The sequence below is a fragment of the Lampetra fluviatilis genome, chromosome 3 (genome assembly GCF_964198595.1).
Source record: "Lampetra fluviatilis chromosome 3, kcLamFluv1.1, whole genome shotgun sequence".
NCBI lineage: Eukaryota > Metazoa > Chordata > Hyperoartia > Petromyzontiformes > Petromyzontidae > Lampetra > Lampetra fluviatilis.
The window spans coordinates 26,722,986-26,748,344 of NC_136277.1; the positions used below are offsets into that span (position 1 = coordinate 26,722,986).

Genomic DNA, 25,359 nt, shown 5'->3' on the forward strand with positions numbered 1-25,359 from the left:
TTCAATCCATAAAAACATTATGTTGAATGTGTGTAATGCACTCTAATTCTCTGTGAAAATTCTGACGGTGAAACATTCTGTTTATTTTAAATGAAGAATTGTTTGTCTTTTGATTTTCACATGCATAAATCGCTAATTTAGACATTGTTAAAACAATGAAATACATTTTTTTGGAATTGCATAACGCTTTTATATATATTGGCCTTTTCACATTTGTAAAACATTAGTGACCAATTAAACAATGGCACACAAATGGCATATCAGCTTAAGGATATGAATTCTTACAACGGATGCTCACTTTTAACACGACGGATTTGAAACAATGCCAACGTTGGTGATGTAACATTACATGCAAATATATATGTGCCTGTACATGTGGGGAGTGGTAGTGTAGCGGTTAGCGTGTTGCACTACGAACTCAGTGACCCACTCATGGCCAACACCAGTGACGGTTATTTGGTGGTTTGGTGTGGTGCTGGCGACCCACCCCCTCATGTGCCATGCCGGCCTTCATAGGTGCTTTCTAACAGCACTGGCCCCAACAGTCTGTTCAGGCTATATGGGGGATTTTAGTGTTTTTATGTATGGGTAGATGATCTGACCTCTGCATGTCCTGCCGTCCTCCTGCATGATGTAGCCACGTGGACAGGCACACTGGTAGCTGCCTTCTGTGTTCTTGCAGATGAAGTTGCAGGGCTTTGGCGATTGGGCACATTCGTCCAGATCTATTGTAAAAGCCGCAGGTTAGCCGTGATGCAGAAGAGGAACACATCTTGAGTAAAAAAAGAAAAATGCGAGTAAAGTTGCACTTTTTGGCAACATTATTTGGTTAGAGAACAAATACTGCTCTGATGTGGTTTTCAGTTGTTCCGCTTGTTTGCGGTACAACCAGAAAACACATCAGAGAGCTATACAGTACAACCGCGAAAGCCTATGCAGTACTACAAAAAGTATTGGCAGTTTGCAACTGATCGGCTCGCTTTCTGCCCAATATGTGCAGAACATCATGCGTGTATTAGCCCACAATAACACTACTTTCACAAAAACTCTACATATGCCATGTTGCGTATTGGCTTGTGCAATTTTTTTTTACAAATTTAAGAATTACTTCTCCACAATAGTTTTACTTTAGAAATCAACAAATCTGAATGAATATCCCAAAAATTGCATTTTGCTAATTTTATTTATATGTTCATTGTAGGCATTTCCTTTCCACATATTCTTATGTCTAATTATACGAGACAAGAATCTAGCTACAAAATTACAGATTCCAATTGTATGTGTGGACATTTATAGCAGGCCAATACATGTGGACATTTATAGCAGGCCAATACTTTAAAAGCACGTTTCTAAATATGGAGGGAAAACCCGGAGAAAAATCCATGCGACCACAGGGAAAATAAGCAAACTCCAAATATACAACAGGCGTGAAGGTCGGGAATGGACCCACGACCTCCATCATACCATTTGAGGGATTTAACATCTCACCACCGCAGCGCCCAAAACCCCCCACCATCAACACAGCAACGAGAGGACTTCACACAGCACTTGAATTATTATCATAAGCACTTGGCGTATATGCCCAAGTGAATGTTTGAAGTATATGTTTCAGACAATGGGATTTGTATTAAAATAAATAAGAAGTTATTTACGACAATAATAATAATAACACAGTGCTCCGTTTGATCTGTTCTCCAATATGGATTAAATATGAACGATTACAAAGACCTCACAAAGCAAACAAGGAGCAATAGAAATGTGTGTTTTGTGAAGAATGGTAAAAATGTCACGGACAGACAAGATGAGTAACATGAATGTATTACAGATATCAGGTACGTTTACAAATATTTCATCATAATTAGAGGAAGGCAAGTTAGATTTCTTGGTCATGTAATGAGAAAATAAGAGACTTATTATAATGCTTTGACTGGGGAAATTACATCGCTAGAAGGTAGAGAAGAGCGAAAAATAATTACATAATTAACTACATAAGCAATTTCAACATTTGAATGCAACTGGGAGTAGCCAATGCAAAGTTCTTGAATGACATCATGGACGGAGATAAATGCAAGGCCACGATCGCTGACGCCTTTGAAAAAAGGACATGGCACATGAATATTGAGAGAGGGAGGGGGTTATTTGAAGTGATGTGAATGGGTACGTACCCACGCAGCCCGTGCGGGTGATGTCGGTTGTGTAGCCGTTGTTGCACATGCAATGGTAGGAGCCCTCGCTGTTGATGCACTGGCCGTGGTGACACATGCCCGGCATCACCGTGCACTCGTCGATGTCTGCAGCACACGGGAAGAGTTCTCACGCATCTATCGTTTCACGTGTGTCACGTGTGTGTGTGTATCACGCATTCCCGCACGGTTGGCTATGTACGGTACGAAAGAAGACCAACATACATACTGTACACACATTCGCTATTCAATTCATATATATTAGGTGTGCATAAATATATCATCCATATTTAAAGGATATAACTTAGCTGTTAGATTTAGGTCAATAAAACGAAAGACTAGCAAGGTTGGTAGTGTGAAGGTTTTATCATACGAGTTTAATTCCTATAAACCTCTGCATGTCTGTCGTGGCAATAGTGACATACATTGTAGCTTAATTCTAAATGATACCCTTAACAGTGACAGTTAATTGCATTGTGAGGCCTTGAATCATTACTGGACTAGTCAGTGCACATCTGTAAAGGAGACATCTGTGTCGACAAATGTAAATTCTGCGCGTGTGAACCATCTTTCTATTCTGTGCTCAAGTCAACCGGGCACATTTGCACAATTGGCATACTCATTCATTAAGAGCTAGCTGTATGTACATCATCCACACCTCAGTGCGGGTGTGTGTCCATGTCTATTCTATGTTCATTATTGTAGTTTGATGATAGAGCTAGTCCTCCAGTTACATTGTCACAACTGAATCGGCTGCACCACATATAAACTCAAAACGATATAAAACTAAACAATTTCTCATTTTACCAGCTAAGGCCCACTCAGCTATGTAGCTCTTTTTCATAAGCGACCTGGCCACAAATGATAGCTCAACGAAGTGGCTTATCACGTGGAAATGTATAGCAGCCACATACTCAAAACGCATGTTTGTAAATGTGGAGGGGAAAACCAAGACCCGGAGAAAACTCCACGCGACCACGGGATGAACATGCAAACTCCAAATAAACAGGCGTCCTGGAACCCACGACCTCCTGCATACCAGGTGAGGGAGATAACATCTCTCCATCGTGGCACCCCTATAGAAAAAAAGACTGGGATTGAAACAGGTCGCATGAGCAGTCCAATGAGCTGCTCACCTCGCCCATCAGTGGTGTAGCCGGGACCGTGCGGGCACAGCTTCTTGTATTGGGCAGTGCCAGGCAGCGGGCAGATATCACACTGCTGGCCCCAGCCGCGCCCTCCATCGCAGCAGCACTCGGACTTGGTGACTAGGTTGCGGCTGCTTGACACCATCTGGCACAGCGACTGGATGACCTCCGTGAAGCAGAAGCCCCTGCGGCTGTCTGCGCTCGACAGTCGGGCACATCGCGCGTGCGCGTGTGGGTTAGCGGTGGCGTTAATTGTCGTCGGCAGAGGCATAACCTGCACAATTAACAACATCTGTGGAATGATTTATGACGTTATGGAAAATGTATTTGGTGACAGTGCTTTGGCAGTGGTGCACGATCACACAGAGCCAAAATGTTAAAACATTGGACAATAACTCTGCCTTAAAAGGATAAATATATACAGGTGATGTTTCTGGCAATAGCCCTTCCTCATAGTACATAATGTACAACAGCTATGCAAGGCACAATAAAACAATTACAAATTCAGAAATCCTGACTCGTTTATAACTCAACATAGCCGGTTATTTAAATTAACTGCATCACCCCCCACTCCGACACTGCCACCCCTCCCACTGACCCATAATGACTATATTGTGGTGAAGTATGGTCAAACAATAACCTCCACGATCAACGCGGTGTGGGGGGGAGGCCTTGATCCAGAGGTTAAAAATGACATGTAGGAATTATTTTAGTGATTCATTGTTGAATGCAAAAAATGCAATGCATTTGGGATAACACACCAAAGGGGAATTATGATAGGATCACATGTCACTGGGAGGCTTTCTTTTTTCCTGTCTTTTTTACTTACTTCAACGCTTCAAGGAAAACGAATTCAACAAAAGAAACCACCACGGGAAGACTTTGTGGTCAACAACAGACTGAGAATGGCAAACAAATGCGATTTTTTTTACCTTTTGCTCAAATTCATATTATTATTGCAAAGGGCCACATATAAAAATCTGTCATCAAGTGTTCTATTTGAATTTGTGTGAAGAAACTGGATACTCCATGCTTAAGTAGACAACAAAATAAATTCCTTAACGGAATGTAAATGTCCTTTCCGTCTCATTTCACTGACACATGATTAAACCCGATACCTAAAATACATTTTTGGGGGTGGTGAAGGTGCCAAAATGCAGCAGAATATATTTCCCCTTTTGGAAATTCAATATCAGTAGATATATGTTGAACTTATTTCGCACCGTACGTAGCCAACCGTGCTAATCGGAGTTTTCAGTGGCTTGATAAGACAAAAAGGGGTGGAGGGGGGGTGCGATGTGGTGGTTCAGAGGCCGCACTATGAACACAGCGAACCACGTTCGATTCTCAGCCATTACGAATATCAGTGGCGAGTGATATCCGAATCGGTACTACCCCTCCCTCCAGGCTGCCACTTTGCCAACCCATACTGACCAGCGTGATGAGGTATAGTCAAATAGCCCACATGAATGACATGGCTTGAGAAGGCCTTCATCCAGCAGTGGAGTTACAAAGCACTATACATTATTATTGTACTGTAATCGTAGGAATTGACATGCAGTTAGGTTTATACCTACACACGTGAAAATGCTTGTTTTTTTTCCTATCCTTAGCAGTGGATGTTGCCAGGTCCATAAGTTTAAGTGCACTGGTTCTTTCACAGCTTCATTGCTCCAGAGGCTGAGTGTAATGAAAATATTCTCAGGCTATAATCCCACGCTGTCTTGGAGCCTTGTTGAGTGAATGACTGCGTGCTCTGTGAGGGTTACTTAGCTGCAATGACCTCCGGCTCGTCTAGATTTATGACCCATGATCCATCAGCCATGAGAAACCTTGGCTCTCTTTCCATTGCACAAACCAAGATACGCCACTCTGAATATGTTGATCAACACCCCTTTCTAAATGTATAAACATAGCACCATAATTATTATTGCATGCTTACCGATATTTTATTTATTAGTGCCCTCCCTTCAATACCAGTCACGTTGCTTACGGCCAAATATACTAACATACTGTGTGTAACACATATTTTAATAATTTTGCGCGTAAAGAGAATGAAAACTGCTTCATTCAACATCCTTTCTCAAGAAGTTGGATACACCATCAAATTATTCTGCAATCATTTGAAATTCCGAGGAGTTAGTATGATTCTAAAAGTTATTTGGACGTATTTTGGACTAGATTGGTAATCGTTTGTTTAGGCTTACGTATAATTATTGTGCACGCTTATTGTATAAATGTGAGTTTTTTTTAATTTGTGGCACAGTGACTGGATGACCTCCGGTGTTAGACCAGACGACGCCAAAAGGCCTTTTGGCATCTTCTGGTCTAAAACCGTTTTGAGACTAGACTCAAACGAAAGCTGTCTCTGGTGTGGATCAATCAGTTTCAAAGACAATGCATATATTACTCTTTGGTTCTTTCGTTAATGCATATATTATCAGAGCATGTTTTTTTTGCATTCTGACCACAAGTATTGTGGTTAATGCAGACATGATTCCTTGTAAAAGGTTTCAGTTTGGTGTTTTAACCTCTTAACACCTGCTTGTTACCAGAAAAAAGGGGAAAACCTACATTTTAAGAGATAGACAAGTTTTTTTTTATCCAATCTCAAAAATTGGACCACAAACCAAGTAATACATTTAATGAACATTCGTCAAACACTATATATTCTAAAACAGGTATATATTTCATATATGTGACTTTGTTTAAGTATTATAGATAAGGGTCTTTGAGTACTATGGTTAGCAAACTAGATTTTCAATACAGAGGTCACCAATTCGAAACAATGGTAAAGATGCTTAACCCCCCCCTCCCCCCCATGCTCCACCGAGCACCATAAATGGGAACGCCACTGATCAGGTCACGTGTGGTTGGGTAAAGTGTTGGTACTTTGACGGCTTCCAAGACATCTGGCAAAATGCCCTCTCGAGGGCTTGCTGACCCACCCATACCGGGCATCTGTGCAAAAAGAGCTTAAAAGCTTATAGGATTTCTCCAGTCTAAGTAAAAATTCTGATAAAGAGCTCTCTCTGGTGAAGGCCCTTCCACCAACAGTGGTGTGAGCAAGCGATTGCAGGGCTGCACATTTACCTTTAACTATCTTCTATATTTATCTTATCTTATCTTCTTATCTTATTCTTATCTTATCTTATTCTTATCTTATCTTCTTATCTTATTCTTATCTTTCTTATCTATATATAAAAGTCAAAAATTGTGTGTCGATTTGTGGGTGGGCTTGTGTGTGGTCGCACGCTTGGCTCTCCAACGGTGGGGTTTACATAAAAAAAAATTAGCCAGTTACCAAGCCGTAAGCCCCGCGGTCAACAAGCGCGATTCCTTTTTCACATCCGTCAACTTTAAATTAGTTTCATTAGCGATTTAGTGCGATTTTTGTGCGTTTCCTTTTATTTATTTATGTATGACACGTGACCGACCATACCAACTCACGCTCCTTTGGTGGGGGGGACGGCCCATGCCAAGTCGCACGCCTTCGGTGGGAGTGAGGGGGACATTTTCTTTCCCGTTAAAAATGCTATAAAAAATACACTAAACGCTGACGTTAATTCTTCACTGTGTGACGTCCCCCCCACCGCAATGCGTGCAGTTATTACTACTATACAGTCGCTAGATGCTACCACTATAGGCCGTAGATATTACTGCAGAACGGCCGGGGAGATCGTGGCTGGGGGGAGGGGGGGTCAGGGGTAGCAGCCCAGCCCCAGCCTGCCAAGGTGCCACCTCGGCCGGCTGGACAATCTAGGCGAGGCCGGAGGCTCTGCACGGGACTCGGCCTCACCACGCCACTCTGTCAGGTGAGTACTTTGTGCTATACAGTCGATAAATACTGCTATAGAGTCAGAATACACTGCTGTAATCATAGCAGGTACCACCACAGTCGGTATGCACTGCTCTAATCATAGCAGGTACCACCACAGTATGCACTGCTGCAGTGAAAGCAGGTACCACCACAGTCAGTACGCACTGCGGTTACATTTTTAAGAGTAGTTTTGAAATATTTTTAAGACCCGGGCAATGCCAGGTACTTCCCGCTAGTAGTTAATAATTTACAACCTTTGCTTGTCCCGGGCTCTTAGCTTGTAAAGTATCCTCAATTTCTCATGTGTCCCACTGCCTTGCCAAGTGACCAAAAGTGTTGGCAAATGACCCAAATTCTTGGCCAATGAAAGGCATTGTGTGAGTGAATGTTAGAACTGATCGCCAATTTTGAGACTTATGGTCTTCCTTTTGTAAACTATTCCACAGGAATGCAAGAGCGACATAAGGTTCTGTGAACAGTTCTGCATTCCTTTCAGTCTCACAGTCATCTTGTGAGTAACGAAAAGAGAATCTGGATACCAATGGTATAACATCTACCAGCCATGTAAATAAATCACTGAGCATCATTTCAAAAAATATATTTTCTTTTGAAAAAAATGCCTTTTTAAAACAAAAAAATCATACACTATGTATGTGAAATATGTACTGTCCTTAAGGCAAAGTCAAATGGAGGGTTGGAGGAAAGCCAACCTGGTGTTGGAATGTGTGAGGAAGTATTTAATAGCATGAAACACTTCCTTCGGGACAGTTCTTTTTTACAAGATAATTGGTCATTTAATTTTATAATACACAATTTTTTAATCCAAGATTAAGCTGCCTCTTCAGCTCAAGCGGAGCTGTTTTCTGACTGTTTTTTTCTGGTCAGAAAAAAAACCTGGACGGGACCTTCAAGTGATTTTATGTACAAGGGGATTTATGGAAGACAGATGAGTGAGGTGAATGTTTACATGTCAGGCGAGGATTAACGATGATATGGCATTTGAATGTGTTTGCGCTGCCCTGTCACAAGGGAGACGTGCTGTTTGCCTGACTGAGGAAAAGGAAATCATATTTTGTTCTTCTACCGGAGCCTAAACTGTTTTGTTATTCAGGCTCCCAAGCACATGCCAAACATTGTTACAGTTCACCAGCTCACTAGCATTTGCGAATGTTGCTGCAAAACAAATTAATGTATTTATATTTTTAAAATATACTTTTAGTTTGCAATTGTTGTGAAGAGGTAGTATGTTTCCTATAATAATAACACAGGAAATGCTTCATCACTATTTTACATATGCCAACGTTGCCTGTTGTGCTCTGAATTCATCAATGAAGTATATTTCTCAAGCGCTCTGTGAAAGTCACAAGAGACCAGGATCATCTTATTTGCAAGAGTTAGTCATCAGTCTGCCAGTAGGGGCGATAATTCACATGCATAATCCCAATTGAGTAACTTGAGTAGAGGGTGTTTAATGGTGTACCGATCAACCGAGGAATCTACATTTTTTTTACTAATTTAATCGCATCTGTAAGAAACAATGTTTTCCTGTTCATATATATTGTACGTAATCAGTTCACATGGACCCCACAGCCACTGGAGGTGCTACCATTCACTGTGCCGTACACATAAAAAAAATATCTACTCTTGAATTGACTGTGAATCACGACAATTCATGGAATCGCTGAGGTACACCCTTTAATAAGCACGCTACTACTTTGAAATATAAGCCAGGAAGAAACCCCAAATGTCTTTCTGAACCAGAGTGTTTTAAAATACGTAAAACAATCAGTGAAAGGATCACAATCCAAAGCTTTAGTTTTCATTAATTCTTGACACTGATATATCGTGGCACTGCTGTGTTGTTCCTTTGTTTAGCCTCACGAGACGCATCGTGCCTTGGATCTTTGAAGGCCGCGTAGACAAGAGGAAACCGATCTGGCTCCCTTCCTCTAACTCTGTCCATTACCAATGGAAACGAGCCGCAGTGAAAGAGCCACAAACGCAACTTTAGACAACAGCAAAAAAAAACGTCGCACTGCGCAGGCCTTACCGACACACTCCGTCTCATCCTGGTTCAGGGAGAAGCCCTCATTGCAGACGCACTTGTAGCTGCCAACGTTGTTGATGCAGCGGCCGTTCTCACAAATTCCAGGCTTCAGACGGCACTCGTTCTCGTCTGCAAGACAGTGCGCAGCACGGCGCCTCGTCCCGGTGAATGGAGGAATTCGAGGAGCAAAAGTGCAGGTCCAACATGGCTGCCAACACCAACAATTTTCCAATAACTTACCTTTGTTTTAAGATATTTGCATCTCACGCAGCATTAATGGAGGAGAAAATAAAAATAAAACATCGCGTGTGTCTCTCAAGTTGCTTGAGATTTTGTTTAAAAAATATATATATACACACATTGCGTGGAATGCTTTGTTCATATCGTGCTGTGGATCTTAAAAGGTGTGACAGTGGTTACATTTTAAATATATAATAGTTTCTACATGATGATAGACTAGAGTTGCCACCTCCGCGGAACAAAAAAACCCGGGACATATCATGAGAGAAAGAATATCTCACAAAAACGTAGAGAGGAGGGGAGAACTATGTGCGAATGCACTCGCTTCAGTGGTGTACGATTGCACGACAAGACAAAAATAGGACTTTTAATGTTCTGGGAAGACTTACAGGTTTTCTAAGACATCTACCACAAAGAGGATGATCCTGGGAACATAGGACAAGTGGCAACCCTTGCATTAAAATGTTGAGTCCTCCTTACCTCTTTACCCAGCGACCCACCTATAACAAAAAGTTGCCCTGTGCTCTCCAATCGTGAAGCTCAGACTTAAAGTGTCCATTTATTTACTCCTGAAATAACAACACCCCACAATAAACAACGATGTTTGCTTAGGTTCTTCATTCTTACCAATGCAGCCTTCACCATCGGGCCGGCGTGTGTACCCAGGCGGGCAGATGCACATGTAGGTGCCGATGAGGTTCTTGCAAATCATGTTTCTGGATGCACAGTTGTCGAGTGCTTCTTCACACTCATCCTGGTCTGTGGGTGAAATGGGATGAAGATGTTTCATGGAACTCAAAGAAGAGGGAGCCAGTGACAACGAGAAGAGAAATAATAATTTCCTTCCTGAGAAATATTTAACCAAATTATCTACTGCTGGTCATATCAGGCTCCAATACTGGAATATAATAAAACAGTCTCCACTGCAAGTGAGCTGCCAGTTGACCTAAATTAACCGTAACAAATTGCAGCGATGACTTTGCAGAGACCACAGACAGTGTAGAAACGTGTGGAAACTGTAATCATATCTGCTCGTGATTATACTCTTATCTTTAGGTTTTTAAACTCGGCGTGTATTAATCTTTTGAATAATATGAAGATGAATCATATATCATCGGTGTGGTCACCAGGGTAAAAACCATAACGTACCCTCGCATGCCCTTGTTGGAGCATACACATATACAGCAAACCTAACCCAAACATCTGGTCAGCAAAGGAATTCGGTAACTGTATTGTTTGTTTCACCATTTAAAAAGAATGTATATCAATGGCACAGATTCGCTCTGCAACCATTGCCTGTTCACCACAGTGGGCCCCACTGTTGAGCAGGCACAGGGGCTGAAAGCCGCACTTGCATTCCTCCTGCTTAATGGACCCTGGGCATGCCACCAAAATCCGCGGTGTCTCCTCCTCCCACCTTTGCACATGCGGCGATCCTCGCGCAGGACGTAGCCAGTGGGACACATGCACTCGTAGGATCCGAAGTTGTTGACGCAGCGGAAGGCGCACAGGAGAGGGTTCAGGGAGCACTCGTTCAGATCTGTGGGTGTTCGCAAAGAGCCGTGCAACCCGCTGTTTGAACCGGGTGGTAATTTACGACAATCTTTCAAAGTGGCGCGCGACAAAGCCATAAACCGAGGGCCTTTAGAAAGCTGGCATTATGTGAATTTACTTTAGCGAAACGATTCCCACATGAGCTGAGCATAAAGGAAAGCGCTGGCCTGAACGCTGTTTTTTTGCATTAAACTGTAGCGCTATTTAAAACAATCAGATAATCCCAAGGAAGCCATTACAGACCACAAGGGCCTCACTCTCTAATGTCTCCAGCAGCCAAACATTTTCAAAGGAATCAACATCAAAACGTATTTTTGTAATCTAGTTTTCACACTGTAGGACATAATACAAACTAGGTCAGTTTGGTTCAATAAAGGAATATGTTGTAGCAAAAATTATGGGAGTCAGTTCAGCAGGTTTTAAATAAAATAAACATCAGTTTGCCCTTGACTTTATAAGGGCACAAACCAGGGCTTAATTTTTCACTGGATACTTTCCTGAAAAAAGGCTGGCTTGGAATAGGGCATATCGATGTAAGGCACTACCCCTACAGTACATCGTATGCCAATTCATAGCAGTGCTATGATATTTGCAGCTAATATTTCCATAATCCAATGAAGACGACGTAAGTATGACAAGGATTAACGACGGCGGCAAGGTGGAGAGACAAAATCATTCCCAAAAACAGCGTTACGGGCATTGTTCTGACCTTCACAGGTCATCATGGGTCCCGGCTCGAACCCATCGTCACACGTGCACTCGAACCCTCCGGGCACGTTCAGGCACGTGCCGTTGCCGCACGGGTTCCCAATGGAGCACTCGTTCGCGTCTGGGAACAAACGCAGATCGGTGAGAGAAGTGCGGTGGAGGTAAAAGGTGAGCAGGCGTTTTTGAGACAGTCCCTGGATGGAAATTGAGAAGGAGAGGTAGGAGCAGAGCCAGGAGAGAAGTTTTTGCCAGAGGCGCTTACATAGTTTTGGAGATGCTCGAGGAGGACGGATTGGTCTGTGGTTTGAAAAGCAGCAGAAAGGTCACGAAGAACAAGAAGTGTGAGTGATCCACAATCTGAGCAGAGAAGAAGGTCATCCAAAAAGTGGTGTAACGAACGATTTACCACATGCACTCTCCCTGCAAATCCGGCGATTGAATACGTTCTCATAATTCAGGGTTGCGATTAAAAATCAAGCATAATTTCTGATTTCTAACATTGCAGAGAATGTAGCACTGCTAGGGCTGCAGGAAGTCATGTGAACCTATTTGTGAGTTGAAAAACATGAATTTGCGATGCCGATATATGTATTGTGAGCTTGATCATTTATGCTAATGCCTGAACTGCGACTGTACTACACTCCAAGCATAATTGCATTTATTGGCAGACTATTATACGTCATTTACAACCACCAATGGCCGTATATTGTCATGCATAAAATGCCAAATGATTCGAAGGACTACTCTATATTTTCTACTTTGCCAGACTGCTTAGTGTACCAGCAGATGCTACCTTCAAATAAAATACATGAGAAGGCTTACATTTTCAGATCAAAATATCACATAAAATGCCTGGTAGTTTGTTGCAATATTTAAGTAAGTGACCTACAAGAGAAGCATTCACCGATTTAGGATGTCCGCACATTTAGCTCCAAGGTGTACTTGATGAGATGTTTAAGGAACGCGTTTTATTTAGAAGCCACCAAAGGTCCTAAAACAAAACAGAGCTGTGGTGCACGGAGCTCCGACATTGGGATATTTCCAGGGCGTGATCTCTCTACGTGGTAGTGGGCAGTTACGTATCAGCCACAGACATCGCTATTTCAAAATGTATTAAAGTTTCTTTTTTCCTTTCGTAAATTGCATTATACTTTTTTTAAGCAAGTCTAATTGCCTTCCATTATTTTAAAATCAGTTAAGTCCAAAAAAACAGAACTCACGTTAAAAACTAAACTTGTTTTAAAACGCGTGTACATTTTCTCAACTTCTTGGCTAAAGTCATGGAATCCGCCAAAAGCTGGCTGGGACATTTTTTGCACACTTCCTAACAATCACTGGCATGGGTTCAACTCTGATCACATTTGTTAATCTTGATGCCTTGGCGCACGCACGGACCGTGCTTGGCACAGCCTTCCTTTATTATAGGAGACGTTAAAGTACTCAGGGAAGTAGACCTTATTTATTTCTCACAGGACTTAGGATTATTGGAACAAAAAGAGGAGTAAACGTCTTTTTAAAGTACAAGACGGTGTTGCTTTAAGCAGGTGACCAGCCAGAGCTGGGTAACAAAATATAAGTTTGCGCAAAACACTTTGAAACGAAAGACATTCACTTCATGGCACTCTCTTCTCGGCCCATAACAATGTTTCAATTAAATCGCCTGATGATGATTGCTTGTGTTGCGATCGAAACGCCGTGATCTATTATTTTTTCTACCTACGTGACTTTACCGAAAGAACCAAAGAGTATGGATTCCTGCAGTCACGAAAGCTTCAAATCAATATTAAAATGTATTATTTAAACGCACGACACGTACATCAGAGTGTGCACAAATTAATTAATTTTGTTCATATCTGTTGTGGGTAATGAGTTCATATGACTCCGGCAGCCACCGGAGGCACTGCCACGCACTACAGTTCCAAATACAAAGAATCGATTATTGAATCGTCGAATCAAATCACGATCCCAAATTGTCAAAGGTCATCAAACCACGAGATGGGTGGGGGAGGGGGGGGCGCAAAATTACAACAGCTCCACTCCCATTATATTTCAACGGCAGCATCGTCCGCCAATGTGCTCCATGTGTCCTACGTGAAAGGTCCAAAGAAACTATTGCATTCGCGGGAGGTGAATGGACGGCTGCCGGGAGGGAGAGAGAGAGAGAGACGACTTGGCTGCCCGTGGCCGCACTGTTCGCACGAGTGTTATCTGGTGACATCGCGTACTGACCCACGCATTTGAAGCCCGCCGCCTCGAGGTTGTAGCCCATCGGGCAGTCGCAGCGGAAGGAGCCGTCTGTGTTTATGCACCGCCCGTTGGCGCAGATGCCCGGGTTGGCAAGGCACTCGTCCAGATCTGGGGAGCGAGAGGAAAGTTAAAGGCATACGAACATTGCGGTCGAGATATGTCTCGGCAAAACTTTCCAGATATTGTACCAATGTAATTGGCCCATTTTGATAAGTTATTTGTGTTAACTTTATTTCTCTCTTTCTTTGGTGGTGGTGGTGGTGATGGTAGTGGTGTTTTTGTAACGCATTTATCTTCTAAGAAGCACTTGCCTTCTCGACTGTCATCTCGTCCAACGACCGTTCCAGGACCGTATGGGCAGAGCAACCTGTACGCCTCCTCTGTTGAGTGTGGGTGAGAAACGTTGCCTGGTTAGTGCACATTCTGAATGCCACGTCGGGGATTGTGAGCACATTTCACGTTGACACTTGAAAAAGTATCATTGTGCATCCGTGCAAGAGCTCTGTAAATACACCTTACGCTTCGTTTTTCTTCAACACTATAGCCGTGAATTATATTAATGACATGAATGACTTTACGTATAAGAGAAACCATGAAAGACCATAAATGGTTTTTAATTTGTTCTCATATCTGTCCAGAATTTAGAGTAGAAGCAAGGTTTTACATGGAGTTCAACACCCTTGTTGATTTAAGGTTAATGGGTCCGTTGCTGATTTATAAGCAAAAAACCGCGTCAAATATATGTTAAATATGATCAAGAAATGTGATTCACTTCGTAAAATTGGTAAGATCGAGTTTAAATATCGGCAGCCGACCACAAAACACAAGATTGGTGTAGAAGCATGGTACAGTACAACGTTGTGGGAAGAGGTTCTGAACCTTGAACGCAGACTCCCATTTCTCCCTCACCACACCCTTCCATATCAATTGGACTTCTTCTCTCGTTTGGTGGGAAGTAGATCAGCAACGTCTTTGTGTTTCTATCGAATCTGTGTGCCATGCTCTTTAAATCGATGGCTTCAGGAATATGAGTAACCTGATGAATGTCTCAAACGCTGCCAGGGAATGATCGGAGCGGGCAATGGTGTTGCTGGGTGGTTCTCGGTTTGAGATTGGTGGCCACGGTTGCACTGTGGGCTGTTCTTAATTGTCCGTCGGTATACACACGCACGCATGTACGCACGTATGTATGTATGCTGAACTTCTTTCGCACCGTACGTAGCCCACGGTGCTAATCGGAGGTGCGGGAGACGAAGAACGAACTCAACAGATACGGCCACGTCTGCCATGGGGCCGCTGTTTTAATGCGAGTCAGCACAGGTCCAAAAATGGGTAAAGGCCCGGGACGTGGCGGCTCTCTCCAAGCTCATACCTTCGTTCTGTTTGGGGCACGGTTCACAGGGGTCGCCCCAGCCATCGCCTGGCATCATGCTACAGCAGCAGCCGGCTTTGCTGGTGTTGAAGGGCTTCGGGGTGGAGCACTTGCCCTGGGCAAACTCCGAGAAGCAGTAGTTGACGCGGACGTCTGTAATTAGATGCAATCATTTACGCGAATGCAGCCGAGTGGAGTTTCCAATGATGCATGTGTACATTGATCTTCAACACTGATACGTAAACATCTTATGTATATTGCATGTGTCTCTTGTGTATATATGTCTTGTGTGTATATATATATGTGTCTACATTGCCATGGCTTAATTTCAGCTGGAGATGCCTGGAGGTGAGCTGAAAATGTCCCCGATCCCTCCCGAGAAAATATTCCATGAGAGAATTAAGTCCCGTGCACGCCTACATAGGTCTTATATATTTAGACATTAATTGCTCTCGAAGTTTAATCTTGGTTTATTGGCTGACATCCCATAATCTTTCTAATCTTGGTTCCATTAATGATCATGGAAAATTAGTCTGATCTGTTTCTGCTCCAGTTTGGTCACAGAAAGTGGCTACACGAGACTGACGGGTCACTGTGGAACCAACTTTTTGCTGTGGAAATTATCATCTGTAAATTACCACTGAGCATAATTTTCCTTTACACAAGTGGCCAAAAAAACCACAGTACGTGAGCTAAAAAATATAAACGTGGCTTCACTTATTTTCACATGTTAGGAAAGGACAAACAAACATTATTTGAAATATTAAAAAGAATAACAAATTCCAACGATGGCTATTTTTGAAATGACTTCACATTCATTCACGCTTTAGTTAACTCGAACGTATACTTGCTTTGCTTAAACCAAAGTATGGTCAAATGCGGATCAGCAATGCACGTGTCCATACCGTAGCACTTGCGACCAGTCTCAGAGAGGATGAAGCCCGAGGGACAACGGCATTCAAAGCTGCCGAATGTGTTCAGGCACGAGCCCATCATGCACAGGTCCTCCTCCGATGAGCACTCGTCAATGTCTGTATACCACACACCATGGAGGGGAGAAAGCAAGGCACGACGACGACGAAAGTTGAAATCGGTTGTCAGAAGGGAGCCAACGAGATTGATTGTTTACGCTCGTCCACACGGCTGGCTGTGACCTACGTTGTTGTACGGCGTAACATTTTCTCTTTCTCCTCGTCCCTTCGTTCTGCAACTCCCTCCAATTGTCTCTTTCCCCAAGTTCGTATGACCTTGCTCAATTCAGGAAACTTGTCGAGTCTTACGTAAATGATTAAAACTTGCACAGCCCCTTTGTCAATCCACTACCGGATAAAGGAATCTCAATCATTGTTTTTTCTTTCTCCATCCTTCACCCCAAAGGTCAGCGTGAAGCAGGGAGGCAACTCAGGATCCGTTCATATATCACCTGCCACTAATATTAGCCGTGGCTGGCAATCTAACTCAGGTTGCTAGATTTTACAACAGACTGCTGACTACTGCACGATTGCTCCTCCAATAATTCCCTTCTGCTAAACAAATCGTGAGTGCTCTTTGTTGCTGATCGTTTTGTAGTATAGGCCATTGGGCCTCCGCACAACAACAGTGATTTAAAATTAAACATGTTATTGAGGGCACTGCTGCGTATGTGCTCTCACGGCTGTGCCGTTATAGCTCTCTGTGACGTGTTTTACATACATCACGCTGAACAGAATCAGAATATTTATTGATACTGGAGGTATCCGATGAGCTATAAAGCTCTTTTCACAGATGTCCAGAAGGGGCGGGTAAGGACGTTACAACAACAAACAGTACAAACACATGATAGTAGTGCAAAGTACAAGAAAGGTAAACAAATCACCCAAACAGCACACACAAATACAACACCAAACCATCCACATCCTACCAGGCAAAGCCCGCTGAGGTATTAACTTATTTTTGAGAAGCGACCTGGCCACAAATGATAGCTCAACAAAGTCGCCCAACATTTTGACATTTATAATATCAATGCATTTTTCTAAATATACAGGCGTTAGGGGTCGGGATCGAACCCCCGACCTCCTGCATACCAGGCGAGGACGATAACATTTCGCCACCGTGGTGAGACCAACGCGTGGTAAACACCCGAAAATACATTGTGGACATCGGTGCATTGTGGGTGTTGACCTTGAGAGGCCAGTGTTCTGCACCTGTGCATGACTCTTCCTTGACCTCGTAGCCCGGAGGACACACGCACCGGAAGGAGCCCTCCAGATTCTGGCACGTTCCAGGCGCACACATGCCTCGGAATTGCTGACACTCGTTAATATCTGTAAAAAAAATATATAAATTCCGCGTGAGTATTAAAAACCAACCCTTTTGTGGTCAGCATGCGGTGTAAACGGTGCAGCCGTTTTGATATAGATGCTTTGCTCACGCTATGCGTAGATGATAAATAAACAAGGAACTGTATATTGTTTTGTTTGGGTTTCCAAGTACGATTAATGCGTAATTATCAGACGCGAGAGTTGCTTCCTATAAATTCACGTTTCATCATTATGCATCCACATACCTCTGCAGTTCTTCTTGTCAGCGGTGAGCTCAAAGCCTTCATTGCAAAGACACTTGAAAGAGCCCACGTTGTTGATGCAACTACCAAACTTGCAGACGTGAGCAGCCAAAGAGACACACTCATCCTTATCTGTCAGGGCAAGGAGCAGAGAGAGGGAGAGACGTTTTTAGGGCAGAAAATAACAAACAAAATACAAATTAAAGGACTCAAAAACGAAAATGGACAGATGTGCCAAAAGGTTTTTTCCGTGTTTATGGTAGTGTGTTGTGATGAAATGGGTTCTGCACGTTTATGATAGTTGACTATGTTTCATAAACATAGTGGCTGAGTGGTTCAGCGTGCTCGAAGACCTATGGAAGATGTTTGGATTCTGAGGTTTAAGGGATAAAAAAAACCTTCCTCTTGCATTTGATTACTTAACTTTTCATCCATAATACAGGTTTTTTTGGGTTAGATCGTGTCATATAGAAAATGTGTCGTTAAACCCGCCACCACCCAACACAGCTAATTAGTAAGGTTTGTCACGTAAACAGAGCATGCCAATTCGTTACTAGTACAGCACACCGGTGTGTTGGAGAGAAAAGCCACGACACTGACAATCTGAGTACGACGTTTCGCCAGTCATTACAACTCGCTTCATAGGTGTTTAAATTAGTAACTCAACTTAAAATCGCTACGTAGTTATTGTTTAATTCTATTCTATGGGTCTTTCGGCGGTAAAGCCACGTAGATAGAAAAAATAAATAAAAAATATCACGACGTTTCGATTGCAACACAAGCTATCGTCATCAGGTGAAAAAATAGCGCGAGAGCTGCTGAGGCAGGATGTTATAAAGGTTTGAGATGGGTGCAGCCCAAGGGTCATAAGTGAAGTGGGCGGGGCTAGTGAAGAAATTTGCATGTCAATGTAAGATCGGAGAGCTGAGCTACCTCCACGACGACGAAGCTGCGGAGGTGGCCATTGCATTGTGAGAGATTAGCATGTCAATGTAAAATCGTAGGGCCACCGTCACATCAAGGAAAACGAGCAACGGTGGCTGTGTTAGTGTGAGACATTTAAACTGTTAATGTAAAGACATTTAACCTGTTAATGTAACACCAGAGAGTCAAAAATAACTACTAAGCATAACAGCCAGTTATGACTTAGCCTGGTTGATAACCTCCTTCCAATTATTGCTCAGTTTGTACCCATCTTCTCGTTTAAAATTGTGTCTGTGTTTATATATCTGGATGGCTTCATGAACGAATCTTTGCTGATAGCCAATGGGTTTGCAGAGTACCTTCGTCTTGGAAAAATCTATTTCGTGTGTGCCCACAGCATTAAAACAATGATCAGCCACGGCTGAGGTATAAGTCCTACCGTGTTTCAGTTCTGCCTTGTGTTCACGAACACGGTCCGAGACATGTCGCTTAGTTTCCCCAATGTAACTGCTGCCGCAGACACAGCTTAGTTTGTAGACGCCGGGGGTAATTGCATGTCGGGGATCACATCTTCACAGATGGGATCAGATCACAAATTGTATGTACTGTGTTGAATCGAACCTTGATCTCGTGTTTGCTCATGATTTTGGAGATCTGTCTGGTGACCCCTGCTATGTATGGAAAGGTGATGGTTTTGATGGGTTCCTCAGATGGTTCTTTCCCAATGGTTGGGGTGATAGCTTTACGGATTGTGTAGTCTGAATATCCATTCATTTTGAGGACTTGGTGTACGTGCTCCAGTTCACTGGCTAGGTGATGATGGTCAGAAATACATCGAGCTCTATGGTGTGGAGTTTTGATGAGGGAATTCTTCTGGGGTGGATGGTGGTGGGAGTCAGGTTTTAGGTAGGCATCCGTATGGGTGGCTTTCCTGCAGACAGTGTCCCATTGAGCCATCTGGTCTCTTTTCGATTAAAACATCCAAGAATGGTAACTTGCCATCCTTTTCCACCTCCATGGTGAATTTGATGGCTGCGTGTATGGAATTGATGTGGTTGAAGAATTGGTCCAGAGCTGGTAGGCCATGTGGCCAGATGATGAACGTGTCATCTACATACCTCTTCCAAAAGGATGCAGGGCGGATGCCTGGGTGGCATCTGCCTCAACATTTTCCATGAAAACATTGGCTTAATTCTACTTGTGAGGTGCAGAGAGGTTTAATGAATGGACAAAAAGGGAGCCTCCTGCACTTTAGCCACAACTATGCACAGCCTCCTGCACTTTAGCCACAACTATGCACAGATAAACACTGTACGTGATGAAAACTTAAAGAAGACAGAAGTGGTTCCCATGTAAACATGCTTCTGACTTCTTTACGTTTAATGCACTTTTTTTAAACCACGATGATAGATTGTTTTTATTCAAACAATGTTTTTTCAAAAATAATACTAGAAAAAAATTACAGAACGAGCATTCTCACATGGCAAAGCTTCAGCTATTCTGCTGCGGAAAGACGCGTCCGCGTTTACTCAGCCGTGTGCTTGGTGGAGAAGAGAGTGGGCACTGCGCTTAAAGAACACACGCCGTGCCCTCTTAACGCACAGCTCGTTGACACAACGACTTTAGACTCCCGAGCCCCATCCACCGTGAAGGATTTCGAGGAGGTAAAAAGAGGGGCACGGTACGGCGGCGGTTGTTCACCATGGAAATATCGTGCACGTGCGGCGACGACTTACCCATGCAGTCATTGTTTGCCGAAATCTCGAAGCCGGGGAAGCAGAGGCAGTTGAACGACCCCACCGTGTTCCTGCACGTGCCATTGCCGCAAGGTTGGCGCTCGCATTCGTCCACGTCTGATTGGAGTCGGGTGGAGCGGGGTCGGGGGGAAGGGACAGGGTGGGTGGGGGAAATTATAGTGAACAAAAACAAATTCACGTGTAGTAGATATACACACGCCCTTGTGTGTGACCGAGGTTTTAAGTGTTTGTTCAGCTGCAGAGGGTGACGTGTTGACATCAGCGGGGTTACCCATGCACATGCTCTGGTCCTCCGTGGCCTTGTAACCGTTGGGACACATGCAGCGATAACTTCCTTCCGAGTCCTGGCAACGCCCAGGGCTGCAAATCTCCGGCTTCTCGGAGCACTCGTCCCGGTCTTGAAAAGAAAAAATTAAATGAAGAAGACAACGACAAGAAGTCATGAAAGGTGTGTCGCGAAAAGATTCCTGTTTGGCTTTTTTTTGCCGGCTGTGCGCTTTTAAAACGCACAGCTCGATGCTCGCCATCACCGGGACACCAGAATGCACTGTAGATGTCTGCACCGCGCGAGGCGTCGTGGCACGAACATAAACTCCCATTGGTGGCATCCAAGAAGAAGACAGTTTGCAATTGTGGTGAGAATAGTCGAAACCTCAAGTGTGAATAATGCTTCATGATAATAAATAATACTCTTTTTACGACCCAAAAATTTGGAACTAATCCGATTAGTGCTGCCAAAATTACGAATGCAGCAGAGGCACAAAACAATTATACCCAGGGGTTTTTCTCTCAGAGTTTATATTATGATGCAGGGAACATTTAATGGCAACGTTTTTACTTGTTTAATGCCTGATAAATCTGAAGTTAAAGAGCAGATGGCCAGTGTGTAAATGAGTAATTAGTGGCATAGCTGTCATGAGAGAAGCTGGCCAGATGCTTGTATTCCGATGCTCCTCAATTACTTGTTTCATCACTACCATGGTATTAAATGTCTTCTGGCTGACCGTACATGATACTCATAGCGTTTTTTGTTATTTGGTATGAGTCATACTTGTCAATTGTTAATGGTCATCTAGACTATGGTCATATGGACGACAGAATCAAGTGCTTACAGTGATCACCTACGAAGGCTGGTTATGCTACCACATCAGGTGAATATTTAAGGTTGAGTTGACAAAAATACAATCAGATATACATTGCCATTGCATTTTAATAAGTCATAATAATTTAGTATATTTGGTATTCGTGTCATTCTTATAACACAAGGCTATCACAAAGGCAGTTGTGCACAGTCATAAATTGAACCCGAGTTGCTGGGACTGTAGCATTCACAAAGACACACACACACAGCTATAGGCAGACGTAAAGATATACCCACCTATGCAGAGACCAAATGGAGTCTGCGTATAGCCTGCAGAGCACTCGCAGCGGTAGCTGCCAACGGAGTTGATGCACTCAGCATTACGCTGACACATCTTCTCAGCACTGGCACACTCGTTGATGTCTGTGAAGGAAAATGCACATTGGTGTTATTGAACAAATATTGATTAGAATTAGCTTTCTTAGTACCGAGGAGATAAATACGGGCCCATTGAGACGCATGATACATTGCCCGTTTTTGACGGGTGATCTGCTGGGTTATATCAGGTAACAGAATTCATGAGTGATTTGTGGGTGAGATGGCGAAGTAAAAATAAATCTGTCATAAACCCTCCTTTCACCCGACACAGCCAATTAATAAGAGTTGTTCCGTTGGCAAACGTGTCGATTTATTATAGCTTGAGCACACAGGTATGCTGCGGAAAAATACGACATTTACATTTGGTAATATAAAAGTATGCAGTGTATACTTGCACATTGAAACAAGTTAGTCATGGTTAATTAGTTACCCTCGATGGTTATGTTAGATGATAATACATTACGTAAGATATGTTGATGTTATGTACACATATTTACGTGATGATCTGTTTAGTCACAGTTAATGTTTTATATTAAATGTTATAAATCTTATTATAATGCCGTGCTAATTTATCAAGGTTGTCACGTGATCACTCACGATATATTTCTAAGCCATGCTAATCCTATAGCCATCGAATTGTTTGAATTTTTTTGTAATTTCCCTTTCTTTCAATGGATGCTCTAATTAGTCTTCACCAAAGAGTATGGATTCCTGCAGTCACGAAAGCTTCAAATCAAGATTCAATAGTAAGTAGTTTTGCATAAAGCATCAAGGCCATCAAAATCAATCGGATGTTGTTGCTGTTAACAGCCAGGTTCCCCAACAGCCGATATAATTGTGTGTTGTGATTATTCGATGTCTCCCTTGTGTTTTTTTATTATCCCGCTCATATTTCATCCCATCTGGCCAACATAGCATTTGTCGCAGATTCAAATAATCTGGTACACTAAATCTGTTGTTTTCTTGGATAAAGTTCTCTGTTAAGAGTTATTGTATTTTTCGTACGAAATTTCATATGGATATTGTTTTTTCAAAAATCTTCCCAATGTATCAGTGACTCCCGCAATATATGGGGAGTTTAATTATTTTCATTGCATTTTCAATTTCTTCTTTTTTTTTCCACGATTTTTTCTTAACAGTCAATGTTCAGCGTTGATGTGTGAATTGTTGTATCCATTCAATCACAGAGCTCTTTTTCCACTTGCTTAATTCCCCATCGCTCAGACTTTCAACAATCTGACACTAGTTATACGCATGAATGATCGCTAAGCGTGTCCTGCAAGTAAAACAGTTTCGGTGATGCACAATGGAGGATGTGTTGAGACCTCAGCGGTGGTAAGAGTCAGTACATATGATGATGTCATACCCTCGCAGATGATCTGAATGTCGTTGTAGAGGAAACCCATCGGGCACTCGCACCGGAAGCTACCAGGCAGGTTGACGCACATCCCGTTGGTGCATATGCCCTGGATCTTGGAGCACTCGTCAATATCTGTCACGGTAAACTCAGATCAATTGCTTTGCATTCAAAGCATAATGCAGCAATATACATCTTGGTAAAATGTTGTGTACCCAAGTTGGGTGGATCGTGCAGTAGTATAAGGAGGATAGAGCACTCACCAATGCGCTCGCCTGTATTGATATCAATCTCGTAACCAGGTGGGACACCTCCGCAGAGCTGATTGTGGGCCTCTGTCGGGAGAAATGTCTTGTTTACACAACGAAGTAAATTACAGGTTTATTCGCAGTACAACCACAGATAAGTGACCCATTTATTGTAGTAGTAGTGGTAATAATATGTTATGTAACCAAATCATAAGCTCATTTGTTGATTTTTTTTGTCACCAGCTTGCAGCCAACTTTTCTTTTCTCTCACTGGATCATTTCCCATTGGCGTAAGGTCAACTCAATTCTCAAAAAACTTTATTAGCATGCAATTACAAACGCAGGTATTCAGTAAAAATTCCAGTGTGGGTTTAACATCAGACTGCATATCGACTTCCTATCTCAAACCTAGTTTATCTATATTATCTTGGGACCTTTTTTTGACAGTATCAAAGCATTAAAAATAAGAATAGGTTGTACCCTTTCTGGCAATACAACAAGTGTTAAGATGTTCAAACACCAAAAAGATATCTTTTGCAAGGAATCAAGTCTGCATTAACCACACACACTTGTGGTGAACATGCAAACACACACCTCTGATAACAAACAATGCATATATAAGACAATGCATGTATTTACAGCAAAGGTAAAACCTATTCATATTTCTAATACTTTATCTATATTCATATTCTTTGGGTCTTTCAGTTAAGTCAAGATTGATCTATATTGTTGGCCTAGAATTGTGCTATTTCCTTTCCTAAAGTAATCGGATTCAGCATGTGGAGAAGAGCATGAGGATGGAAACCCCCCGAGATTAAAATGACTTGATTCATGAGAAGTAAAATCATGCAGTGGCCTCGCTCCATAAGAAACGAATTTATGATCACTTGCGCTGGAGATATTCTGCTCCACAAGTGCAAGTGCTATAATATTGCCACCTACATGCATAAAAGTTTGGCTACCTTGCCCCTTAATGTGTTAACCTGCCCTTACTGAGATGCCATATTGAGCTTCATTGGTCTTAATCCAAGAAGGTAGCTTAATTGATATTGCAGCCCACCCTCGGGAGAAAGTTTAGGGTCACTACAAAGCACTTGAGGAAGCCGTGTTGAGACATTTTTCTACCACGAGCCAAGGGGGTTGGTCAGTATCGCCTGTGGTGGCTAATGCGAAAACAGTCCACTATGGGCAGTCCGTCATGAAAACTAAAACATATTAGCATATGTACTGTCTGTTTTATAGATACTATTTCTATTTATATTCATATTTCATAGCTGTTTCGTATCACACAGTTGTTTTTCTTCTGAAATAACGGTATATTCTATGGCAAACATCCTACCTTGCTCTTCTTTAAGGAGCTGTTTTATAAATAGCAAATTTGCAATCATATATATTTGTGATTTAGAGATGAAATACTCGTAAAAAAAGATCCTAAGGATTTGCCACTGAGTGGTACCAATAAGTATGTTTTTGGCCCAATGGTTCAAGGGCTAAATAGCTACGTGCAGACAGCAGAACGGTGGTTGCATTACTGGTGGAGATGGTTGGGCAGGGCGCACAAGGCCTGTTCCAGGCTTTGCCCACGTTGTAGCTGCAGCAGCACTCCTTCTCGGTCAGGTTGAACGACAGCTCGTTGTCGCAGCCAGCCGCGTCGTACGTCTTGTAGCAGAAGCTTTTGCGCATGTCTGCAATGTCGGTTGCCGTGTTGAGAGACATCAGTATGAATGTGCACCGAATTTGGTCAGTATTTACA

At 42.7% G+C, this 25,359-nt stretch overlaps 1 protein-coding gene across 1 annotated transcript in view; it reads right to left on the reverse strand.

Moving 5' to 3' along the window:
• The window catches only part of LOC144955790 (fibrillin-2-like), a 78,668-nt gene that overhangs the window by 12,537 nt on the left and 40,772 nt on the right, over positions 1 to 25,359 (reverse strand). The window contains exons 41-59 of the mRNA XM_078885955.1: positions 25,139 to 25,291; positions 23,622 to 23,693; positions 23,368 to 23,493; positions 21,921 to 22,046; positions 20,814 to 20,939; positions 20,522 to 20,638; positions 17,865 to 17,993; positions 17,503 to 17,622; positions 16,225 to 16,350; positions 15,320 to 15,472; positions 14,259 to 14,327; positions 13,930 to 14,055; positions 11,702 to 11,821; positions 10,856 to 10,978; positions 10,066 to 10,197; positions 9,202 to 9,327; positions 3,320 to 3,526; positions 2,166 to 2,291; positions 603 to 725 (exon numbers count right to left, since the gene is read on the reverse strand). Coding sequence (XP_078742081.1) covers positions 603 to 725; positions 2,166 to 2,291; positions 3,320 to 3,526; positions 9,202 to 9,327; positions 10,066 to 10,197; positions 10,856 to 10,978; positions 11,702 to 11,821; positions 13,930 to 14,055; positions 14,259 to 14,327; positions 15,320 to 15,472; positions 16,225 to 16,350; positions 17,503 to 17,622; positions 17,865 to 17,993; positions 20,522 to 20,638; positions 20,814 to 20,939; positions 21,921 to 22,046; positions 23,368 to 23,493; positions 23,622 to 23,693; positions 25,139 to 25,291 — 2,400 coding nt within the window. The remainder of the gene's footprint in view (positions 1 to 602; positions 726 to 2,165; positions 2,292 to 3,319; positions 3,527 to 9,201; positions 9,328 to 10,065; positions 10,198 to 10,855; positions 10,979 to 11,701; positions 11,822 to 13,929; positions 14,056 to 14,258; positions 14,328 to 15,319; positions 15,473 to 16,224; positions 16,351 to 17,502; positions 17,623 to 17,864; positions 17,994 to 20,521; positions 20,639 to 20,813; positions 20,940 to 21,920; positions 22,047 to 23,367; positions 23,494 to 23,621; positions 23,694 to 25,138; positions 25,292 to 25,359) is intronic.